This window comes from Anopheles darlingi, chromosome 2 (genome assembly GCF_943734745.1).
Source record: "Anopheles darlingi chromosome 2, idAnoDarlMG_H_01, whole genome shotgun sequence".
Classification (NCBI taxonomy): domain Eukaryota; kingdom Metazoa; phylum Arthropoda; class Insecta; order Diptera; family Culicidae; genus Anopheles; species Anopheles darlingi.
Window position 1 is genome coordinate 13,204,272 of NC_064874.1, and position 11,563 is coordinate 13,215,834.

Here is an 11,563-nt window from a genome sequence, read left to right on the forward strand (position 1 = left end):
GCACTTGGTGTTGCAATATGGAGTAGATTGATTAATTTTCATTGGAGAGAGCTAATAACGTCAATCGTTGCCAGTCGATCGCGACACGATTGATTGATTTTTAGCGCAGCCCGAAATCAAACGTATGTGTGTGTGTTTATGCTAGGTAGAGCGTTTGAGGCACGCAATCGGTCGTGACGAGCTCTGGCTCCGGCTCCGGCCCTGGCGTTACACAGCATATCGTTAACCTTGCGCCCATCGCGCTTCGAGTTTGTCCCTTTATCCGTTGTTTCTAATCCACAAAGTAACACTTTGCGCAGTTGCAGGAAGTAAAAGCTGTGGCGAAGAATGCAAGGGCCTTTGTCTAATGCTAATTACACCTTCCCTAGAAGCAAGCTGGAACCGAACAAGAAGTGCGTCTCGAAGAAAGATCTCGAATCTCGCAAACCGGCAAACCGGTTGGCCGGCAATTAACCGGGTAAGGAAAGTGAGGTAATTATTGTTCTGCCGAGGCTGTGGAGCAACCGCCAAGCCAGTGGTCAAACGTGGACGCGGTGGCTGTTGTACCTAGGAGGCGGTTAAGCCGCTATGCAAATATGCCTAACGGCAGGCCGGCAGCCACACTCCTTGGGTCCAGTATCCTAGTATCTAGTAGCCAATCGGTGACACGGATAGAAATGAAATTCTAATTATTCTTCTTTCTTCTAGCGCTGATAGCGTGAACGGCGTGATCACGCCGGACGCCGCTAGAGGCAGAATTGGCCGCGAAGTACGCACGAGAAGCGTTTTTCGAAATCCGCGCTCCGCGCATTCGGCCTCGAAAGCTGCTAATCGGGTAACCTGGCTAGCGCGGAGTTTTGCAGAACGGCGGTGGCCCTCTGCGCTCTGCGACACCGCGAGACACCGCGAATAAGGATTGCACGCACGGAGGGCGCCTCGAAAATGGTCACACCGGTCTGCGTTCGAGAACAGTAGCTGGCCCTCGGATTGGAAGCCAACGAAGGGTCCACAACGCGCGCGCCATCGCGGCTAATCAGCAGCAGCCGCGAGCAGCCCAGCACCAGATGACCAAACCCCGATACTGCCACTGCCGGAGAACATGGCTTCCAGCAGCAGCAGCAGCAGCAGCAGCAGCAGCAGCCCTGCCTAGACTTTTGCTGCCTACTGCTGCTGGTGTGCCTTCTGGTCTTTTTGGTGTCCTTCATTCGGAGGAGGCATTTTGCTCGCGAACGCGAAGACGAACGGAACGGGGTGGTCCCCGGACCGGCGTCGCGATTGCGCCATGACACGGCGACGACGCATGCTGCGATGGTGCGTTAAACGATGGCAATCGGATGAAACACAAGAGAGAGATAGACACACCATTCTAGATCTTCGTCGGCCGCTAATCATGGCCGTCGTCAAATCTGCTGAGAGAGGGAGAGGTTGTACAAGCAAAGAACCTAAAACGTGTTGCGTATCGGTAATTAAAAACAAACAACCATTTCGCAAACGGTTGGCCAGCTAGCAGCCAGCCAGCAAAACCGGAGGCAATGTTGGCGAGCCCCAAAAACAGAGTTGGTGGTCTGTGAGGCCAAGCCCCCTCCTTCGACGACAAGTAGAATGATTCTGAGGCAAGAAGCTGCGATCGCGTCGGATGTAGGCCGTGGTAACTGGGCTATGTGCTCGTGTATGTTCGTGTGTCGCTTGGTCAGCAGCAGCCGTGCACTGTGGTGCCAAGTGGTGGCCTAGGCCTCGTGGCTCAGGTGGCGCCTTGTTCTAGGGCGGGGAGGCTAAGACAATGTTGTTTGCTTAATTGTCCCTCAGCTCCCCATTATTTCATGCCAGGGGGGGGAGAGGAAAGTTTTCCATCCATCATCAAAACGGACCACACCTATCGGGCAACTCAATCTCTGTGCTTTGTGGCGCGCGCCCGCTCGGAAACCAGTCCAAACCGACATTGCATTAGCAAGCAAGTGCCGGTGCAAACGATGTATTGTCGTAGGTTTCTCACTCTCTTCCCCTCTCTCTCTCTCTCACTCTCTCTCTCTCTCTCTGGTAGGAATATGGCACACCGGATAGTGAAACATGTGCGCTCGAATCCGTCCACTTCTGGCGGCCTCTGGCTAACAACAATAACAAACACAACAAAACAATCAACGACGACGACAACGACGACGAAACCCCGCGTTGTGGTGGCTCCAACATTTCATCAGCCGGCCTTGTACTATGGTCCGGTGTGTTTTGGGGTTCTTTCTTTGTTTTTCTGCCGTCCACAACCCGCCTCGGGACTCCGCGAACTGCGGCTGCGGTCGGTCTCTTTCGACATCGGTCCGGCGCAGCCCGGGTGCGGTACCGTACCCGGGGGTAGTTTGAATGATTCATTCAAACGTGTTGCCGCATGCGGTGACCGATTTCGAAAGTGCACCCGACACCCCAGGTTCCCACCCATTGGCCTGATCGGGTAAAGGTTCCTGGCCACGGACAGCAACTTGGCGCTAAGCACTGTTAAATTGAGTTTCAAATAAAGTTGCTATCGTGGCACAGCACGATTAAGATCTTTCTTTACGATCAAAATTGTTCTTCTCCAGTTCGGTTGGAAATTCGTTGTAATACGCCGGCGAAATGTACGTCTCTTACGACTGATAGTTGCAAAACACGGTTGCAATTGTGTTCGTGCATGTGACATAAAGTATCGCAACTAACCCCAAATGACAGCAAATGAAAGTTTCTTTGCAATGAAAGTTACTATCGTGGCCATGCACCTTAAGGGATTCTTTCATCAAGCGGAGTGTCCGATTAGCCGTGGCCACACGGGGCGAAAACCCTAGCGGAAACGAAAAAATTAATGTCAAAACGGTTTCGCGTAACCCTTACACGCTGTCAAACTTTTATACGTCCGCGGACTTTTTCGCTGAACCCTTGACGCTATCGAACGCTTTATTTACGAAAATGTAGGTTCTTTTCGTATTGTTTTTGCATTTTTAATATAAATATAACAGCAACAGCAACAAAATCGTTAAAAACTGCAACATTTATTCGGAAATCAACTTCAGCGGCCAAAACACAGATGAAAACAATACGTTTGACATTTCGGCATAAATTTTCGGGGTTTTACCCCTGCCACACGAAGCGAAAACATTTTGGCATTAATGTGCAAATTTGCGCGCAAATTTTCGCCCCGTGTGGCCACGGCTATTGATTGATCAGTTTGCGGTGAGATGAGGTGTGTCTTAAGAGGAGGGGACACAGATACACACACAGTATGGCACAGTTAGCACCACGAAAAGAACGCCAAGACGAAGCTAGAGCCGTTGTGTTGTGTGTGTGTGCATCCTGGCCCCTGGTAAGGGTCTTAATGAAACGATCATTTCATAACGATTGGCCACACGGTACGATTTACGGTCCCTGGGCTGCTGTCCGTCCCTAATGAGTGATCACGAATCGATTCAATCCGGTGGCACTGGACAGTGGACGTGACACTCCTGTCGTTGTTTCGAGGTCATTACTGATGTAAACACACACACAGCAGTAATGATGCGCGCACACTCCCGGGCCCGTGGCCCACTTGAGCATAATACGTGTTCCATATGTGTTGCGCGTCTTGGCGTCAATAGCGTTACCCTCAAACAATGTGAGCATGAATTTTGCTTCTTCCGACTGACATCAGTTCAAGTTCATCGTGGATCGTGCAGCGCGACTCATCGGGATACCACAGGCACCCAGGGAGGGCGCTCCGGTGTAATTGTTAAGCCAAACAATGCGCCTCACTCACTTTCGTCCGCGAAGAAAGGAAAACGAAAACGCAACAGCTAGAGCTTGGTCCGAGCAACTTGTTGTGAACTTGAAACGAGATTTTTTAGGACGCGCACAACGACGACACGGCGCGGCCATGATATTACGCAATATCGCAGCGAATGTGACACACACGCACACCGATACAGCATCTTTGGCACGCATCTCCAACCACCGTCTGCTCATCTCACTTTGAAGGTGAAACCGGGCAAGATTGTGGTGGCCGCAGGCATAAAGGCAATGAAACCGATTGTCTGACGACGGGACGCAAGAGGATGGGTTCGCAAACGGCGATGCTGCTGTTGCTGCGCATGACGGTCTGCGCTCCTGCTTGGGAACTGCGATAGGGGGTAGGTGGGAAGGACGCTGGTTTTTTTCCCTCTTCTTCTATGTCTTCTGCTTTTTTTACGATCAGCTGATCGCACTACTGCAGATTGAAGCGCTCGAGCGAAAGGAGCGTGTAAAGTAGTGTCTGCAATGTGCCGTGGCGCCGTAAAAACCGGCCACCGGTCTTCTCACCGGTGGTGGTTCCAGAGGGACCAGACAAGATCAGACGGGGCGACGAGGAGCGAGGCGAAGAGCGAAGCTCGAATTCCTTTTGCCTTGGGCCAATCCTTCGCACAACATCATCTATCCCTCTCCACCGCAGAGGTTGATGTTGCCGATGCTGTTGCCGTTGCTGTTGCTGCTGCTGGTTGAAAATAGGTCAGCGTGTCGGCGCACATGGTGGGGTCTGTGTGTGTGTGCGCGCGAGCGGTGAAAATTATGCGCTCACCACCCCTCAGCATGCCAAAAAGGGGCTAGCAGGCAGTGGTGGTGGTGGTGGTGGTGGTGATGGTGGTAGCGGAGTTAAGCTGCAGACGAAGAGACGATCAGGTTTCTCACTTTTACTCTCGTTCAACAGCAACGAGTCTGTACGGTCGGAACGAAAGACTTGAACGCACGAACAGACGGCGAACTCGCGGTGTCATGTTTACCGCGAAGACAGTTAGCGCACAGATCGCAGCATACCGTCGGTGTGTGTGTGTATGTGTGTGTGTGCACTTTCGCACTCGTTTTGTAGGTCATTTCCTTTGAGTTTTACGGCCTTTAAAGACGGATGCTAGCCACGGGGAGTGCGTCGATTAGATGGGTATAAACTCTCCCCCCATAAATCACAACGTCCCGAAATAGCTCTGGCCCTGCGGGCCCGAAAAAAAACCAAACCCCCACTCCTGATGTAATCGCCGCCCAGCACGATCTTATACCACGCGATGCGATCACAACGCACCGCACGCGCTGGTGCCCCACATGATGACACCACCCTTTTTCCAGCCGCGGACAAACACACTGGAACTGGAAAACCCACTCCGAAACGCCTCGCATGCGGTGGCATAATTGTGTGTGTGTGTGTGTGGCCTGCGGGAAAAGGGCCCCCGGGCAAAAACAAGTGGCCCTGCGGGCAACCAACGCCAACTGCGCCAAACTGATGGCGGAAAGCCATCGCTACCACGCCACGCTTGCGTCGAGGAAATGGTGATGGGGACTTATGGAATGATGATGATGGACTTATTTGCTGGTGCCGTTGAGTTGGTTGAATCAAACGCTTTTGCGTGGCCTAATGTTCCGCGTTACGGGTAGGAGGGAGAAGGGTCAGGAAGAGTGCGGAAAAGGCCGGTGGCACGCAGCAAATGCGCAAAAACGGTGCCAACTGTGCGGACCGATTGCCTCACTGCGACCGAGGATGCGACCGAGCGTAACCGCAAAGACCGTGCGCGAGGCGCTTCCTTCGTTTGCTCTTTTTTTTTTTGGACAAGGATTGAACGGGACGAGGGTGTGGCTAGCAGGTGGCGAACCCACCAGCAGCTCCCAGGTTGACATTTCGACGAATGCACTCCCCGACGGTCACATAGTTGGCCATGCCACATTTCACATCGCTGAACGATGACAGAAGCAAAACAAAAGGCCCGAAAAAAAGCGGTTTTAGCGAAAGCCTCCAGCAGCATGATTGGACAATATTCAAACAACACATTTTCGGCGGTCCCCCGACCCCCTTTCCTCTCTCTGGGGTGGGCACGTGTATCGTAGGAAGCGCTGAAGGTCGGCGTGGATCTGGTCTGGTGTCGCTGGCCGGACCGCATGTGGCTTTGGCTTCGGAAAGGTGTGAGGCAACGGCTCCAGGCTCTCAGCATGGTTTTTGAAGCCGCGTCGCGCCGCAGGTCAATTGGTTTGGCTAACCTTGGTGCAACCACCAGTTGGCAAACCGGCGTAGGCGAGCGAGCGGGCGCGCGAGCACCGCGAGGACTCAAGAGGCCGGTCAAGGTGTTAAAAAATTAAAAATTTAAATTCACCAAAGGAACCACCGTTTCGGTGGTGATGATGGTGGTGGTGCTAGCGGCGCCCATCGTATCCCAAGGATGCACAAACGTGATGCAGACACCGCACCACCGCAGCATGGTGCGCTACTACTTACGTCGCTCGTAGACTGTGGCGGCCGATGCTAGGAGGATGAGGCAGCTGCAGACCAGCAGCGCCCCAGGGACGAACGTTTGAAACGACTGCATTCTTTTCGATTCGATCACGGACACACACAACCACACACACGCGCGCACGTGCACTGTGCTATTGTTGGTACTGGACACTACACTGCGTACGCCAGCGTCTGCACACTATCACGCTCTGGCCGGTGACACGCGGTGTAACGCGTGGTAGTGTCCTGGAGTGTTCGCCGGAAGGTTTTTCAATCCGTCGTATCGCCGTCTCCGGTTTTGCTCGATATCACGTCGTGGGCACACACTAAACTGAGACACACACTTTCACACACGCACACTGCTTAACCGTTCACAGCCTTCCTAAAACACGAACAAAGACAAAGGATCATTAATGAAGTGGTGAGTGGCGACTCCCGGTGGTTTGCTGTTCGATCAAGTTGGTTCTCGTGTGGTACTAGGTGGCTATAGACACCCCCTCTCCCCAACCCCCTCTAGAACCCCCCCTTGATTGATTGACCATTGGTCCGGTCCAAGTAAATTGCTAGCTACGACAAGGCGCGGAGACCTTTGTTTGATGGTCGGTCAGTTGGTGGCGCGGCGCGACGCAACGCAACGCGCCGCGACGTAGGACTCGCGAGGCCTTCCGGGCCTTCCTGGTATTGGCGCTGATAGGTGGTATGTAATGATAAGCCCGTACTTGGCCACCAGAAGCTACGCTGATGACCCACACACACACACAGCACCACCCTCCATTAAGGCCAGTTGGACCGGGGTGTGCCCAGAACGTGAGCGCCGCTGACCACATGACGCCATACGGCGTTGCGAAGTTATAAACGCTTCGAACCACCCTCCTGCATCTGGCATCACCTCTCGGTGGTAGTAATCGAGCCACAACATGTCGTAATAACACCGAGCATGAGAGAGTGAGAGAGAGCGAGGAGTGCGACCCCAAAGGGCGAACCATCATCGACGACGACGACGACGATCGACGAAAGGAAGCGCGGATACGTGCTAATGGGTCGAGCGGCCAGAATGACGCGCCCCATCGACAATTTGATGTTAATGTTAACAGCTAACCACCATCCCGTGTTTATCACCCATCATGCTTCCTTCGGTTCTGGATTGAGTTTTGTTATTCGCTTGCGTAAATACGGAGTTGCCAATCTCATCGCGAATCTTAATCGTCGCCGATGATCATCCGACGGTGAGCAGAGAGTGAGGATAGGAATCGGCGATCGCGAATGGAAATGGGTTCGATTGAACTCGGACTTGGTCTGTGCTTGGTCGTGCTACGACAAAAAGGATGTAATGGCGAACGAGGGAACGGTGCACCATAACCTCAATCATTTGGCTCAATCAGTGAAAACGTCAACCGCGCTGGTGCTGCTACTGTGTTCGACCACAAACACTGTGTGATGGCTGGATTACACACCATCATCATCAGCAGCACCGTCATCATCAACGGCGTCAAGGTACCGGCTAATAGTCGCTCGATCTCTATTGGTCAACAATTTCCCTCTTTTCAGCCCCTCGCTCGCTCGCTCGCCCGCACCGCTCACCTCGGCTGTGAATGGTGGACCCCCTTTCGGTTTGACCCAGTTCTGGTCGCTGGCAGATCGCTGAGGTTCGTTCCCATTTTGGGTGCGAACGGGAGGGAGAGAGGACTGTCCACAGCAGCAGCAGCAGCAGCAGGAAAAACCGGCTTCTCGCAGATCAACAAAACAACAACGCCGGCCACCGTTGGGAAAACTCCAAGCACACATACACAAGAGTACACCAGCACGGACACACGCGCATTGGTCGATCCTGTCGCTCGAATCTGCGTGGTTTGTCATGGCGAGAGCGCGTGCCAGCTGTCAAATTGTGCTGCTGTTGCTGCTGCTCCGGAATGGAGTCACTAGAAATGGCCACCACAACGCTTATGGCGCCCGCGTGCGTACATCGTGGTCGCTCCTGGCTTCTGGAAAAAGTGATGTAGAGACCACGCGAGACGCGCACCCGAGTCCCATCCCACCGGTGGCACTCTGTGGCCATCGTTTGGCGCGTCTTGGAGCTTCTTTAGTGGCGTTGGCCCCTCTCGGCCCCTGGTCGGTTCGCTCGTTCGGCTCATTCGCTCAGAAATTGAGAAGCCACCCGGTGGGAGCGGGGTAAGCGTAGTAATTGAATTATATAATACCCTGGCGGGCTCACTGACTTGGCTGCCTCGCTGGTTGGCTGGCTCGCTCGCTGGCTTGCAGGTCAGTTCGTTGGTGCGCTTTGCTCGGTTGCTCGTCTGTTATTCAATTTTGCGTTTCGCATCCCCCGATGTCACACGATTCTCTGCAAACCTTGCACTCCGAGATTGCGACACTCCGAGACGGGGGCCGGTCCCCGATCATGAACCGGAGGGTGATGGTAGAACGAGAAAGAGGTTTCATGAGGCACCTTATGCGCTGACTGCACGGACGGGCACAATCCGAAGCAAGCGCAGGAGCGGAGCATATCGCCAGCCAGTCTATGATTCACCACAAAGCATGCCATGCATGTGCCTTTTTGGTGCGTGTGTGTGCGTGTGTGTTGAGCGGTTTTCAACCAAATGGGAACGCAGCGTTGGATAACACACATCATAAGGCAGCAACGGCAGCAGCAGCAGCGAGACCAACCACAGCCAAAGCCGAGACATAAACATCGGCATCGCCATCGGGGTGGCACACCCCAAGGCGTAAATGGCACTCCCAGCGACGGTCTGGTGATGTGTGTGGCCGATTTTTTGGGTGGCCAGCTAGCTGGCAAGCTGGCTGGCAGGCTGACAGTCTGTCTGTCTGGTAATCCGTACCGCCGGTTTCGTTTTTCTCTTTTACTCCTTCATCTGCTGCTTCTTCTCTTATTCGGTCCTTTCCAGTTTCGTGTTCACCGATTGCTGCGATCTCGCGGCCCCCCAAAGAAGCTGCGTACTTTCGCATACTGACACACACACACAAACACGCGTACACACAGACCCCAAATCGATTGCTGGCAGACAACTAGACTGATGCTTGCAGAGTGCGCCCTCCGGGGATAAATGCCGGGGTTCGTCGCGTATGTATGCGACAAGCGAGTCTCCCGGATTTTGGGTTATCCGTTGCCATTGCAACAAGTAAACAGGAAGGTTTTGCATGCACACACTCACATACATACACACAGGCAAGGGATTCGATGTGAAGTAGGTTTTTAGTCACTTTGTCTTGTCCTTTCCTTTCCTTTCTGCACCTCCACCAGCACCACCTCGGCTCGTCTCGACACTTTCGAATGATAAAACCACAAGGTCGAGCACCCGATCGAGGCGCCACGAATGTTAATGTCTGCGTGCTGGCCTTTATCATCACCGAAATCACAATAAAAGAAACGTTCGAAACGTTTCTTCCCCTCCCTTCCGAACCCTTCCAAAAAATCCATCCACTGTCATAAACACACACACACACACACACACACACACACACACACACACACACTGGAAAAAGGGGGGTAGCTTCGGTCACACTCAGTCACAGGAGCAGCGGAAAATACGCACCGACAGCACCGCAGCAGCTTTGCACAACGAATGGAGGCGCCACATTCCGGTCGCTGCGTTTTTATAACGCAACCCCCCACCTATCCCCCACTCTCTTTCTCTCTGTGTAGCTTACCCTTTCTCTCTCTCTCTCTCCCACTCTCCCACTCTCGCTAACCAAATGCGCTGGCCAAAAGCCCGCTGGCCTCTCACAGCGGACACTATTTCGGTTTCGACGCTGGCGAGTGCACTCTCGATCTCGATCGCTAGCCACGCTCATGCTTCGCACACTCTCCCAAATGACGGGGGGAGGGATGCACTTTGATCTTCAGCTCCCACCGAGAAACGGATCACCATCGCGGTAGTGAACAATAGGACGGAACAATGCGGTTCGACGATTGATAGCCTGTGGCATACACACACGCACATTCTGCTTCTACTTTGCGGTCTGGATTCTACGGCTAGTGATAATCTGCGTCGCCAAACATTCACATTTTTCGGGGAGTGTGGGGGGCTTCGATTAATGGACGTTTGCGTAGGCAGACGACGACGGCGACGGCGACGACGAGGAGGACGCCGGTTTGTTAGCCGGTTCGTTGCCGTCGCCACTATCGCTACAAAATTCTGTGCCCGTGCCGTGCGATCGTTCTTACCGGTTATGCATTGGTCCGGGTGCCCAAGGGAAAACCCGTTTTTCTGGCCCCGGCCTGACGCACAGCACCGACCGACGCTTAAGGCTTCCTGTAACGCCTAATGGCGGAGAGGGATTTAAATATCTCTTCGCGGGGGATGAGACAATCGAGACACGATACGATTTGGGGGGGAAACGTCTCTGAAACCATAATCGTATGCCATCAGAATGTTCCAGAGCGAGTGTCCGTGGCCTACCGGATTATATCGAAATGCGTTGCGGCGGGCGCAGAAGGGATTGTATTCTATTTTTAAGATGAGCCGATGAGCGAATGTATGCAGCGGTGAGAGACGCCAAAAATCTGATGCCTCTTCTCGGTCGAAGGATCTTTCCAATCCCGAGCTACCATTGAACGTCAAGGACTCCGGTGGTGTTCGCCCGGTGCGTTTCGATTGTTTACGTGGATTTGCGCGGATAAACATTGTCCCGGTTTGGGTATCGGAAAGTACGGAGCGTACGGAGAACCTGACACGATGATCATGTTCGGTTGCCATTATGGTAACACGTCCGCCGAATAACTAATTACTGTCATCGATAATGTCCTTCTCGTGCGAGCGCGTTGTTTACACTTGGCACCATTTCGGATCGGCTATCGGTATTGTCACGTTCCGGTTCATTGCCAGTGGCCAGTTTCGGTGCGCACTCCCACCATTTCGGCACAGCACTGAAGGAAGGAGCGCGACATCGAATTGGCATCCTGTTTTGTAGCTAGGCTAGAGCTAGGCCAGAGGTTGAAAGTGCAGTAACCGCGGCCAATGTGTGCAAGGCCATAGGGAACAGTCAGAACGGGAATGTTCGTTTCCGTATCCCGTACGTTTCAACCACCGGTCGGGAATGGTGGAAAATGAATGGTGAAGAGCAAGCGATTCGCCTGTTTGCCTTGGAAGAAAAGGAAATCCAATAAAGTAGGCTAAAGATCATGCAGCTGGTAGTGTAGGTAGCAAAAGTGAATGCCCATCACCTTCTGCACCACTTCGCTGCATAGTAGCATTTCAAGCGAACCCTCAACCAATTTGTTAGAACCTTGAAAAACTGTTTTAAGTAGTACTCGGAGTCGGTTGGATGGGATTATACAAAACATGATCACGCATTGAGGGCGTATGTTGGTTGTTAGTGGCGATTGAAGGGCATTCGACGTTA

General features: G+C 53.1%; 1 protein-coding gene across 1 annotated transcript in view; it reads right to left on the reverse strand.

The window, feature by feature from the left end:
• The window catches only part of LOC125950900 (protein takeout-like), a 12,448-nt gene extending 2,666 nt beyond the window's left edge, over positions 1–9,782 (reverse strand). The window contains exons 1-2 of the mRNA XM_049679283.1: positions 9,754–9,782; positions 6,206–6,584 (exon numbers count right to left, since the gene is read on the reverse strand). Of these exons, the coding sequence (XP_049535240.1) occupies positions 6,206–6,296 (91 nt within the window). The 5' untranslated portion in view covers positions 6,297–6,584; positions 9,754–9,782. The remainder of the gene's footprint in view (positions 1–6,205; positions 6,585–9,753) is intronic.
• Between the last annotated feature and the right edge of the window lie 1,781 nt (positions 9,783–11,563).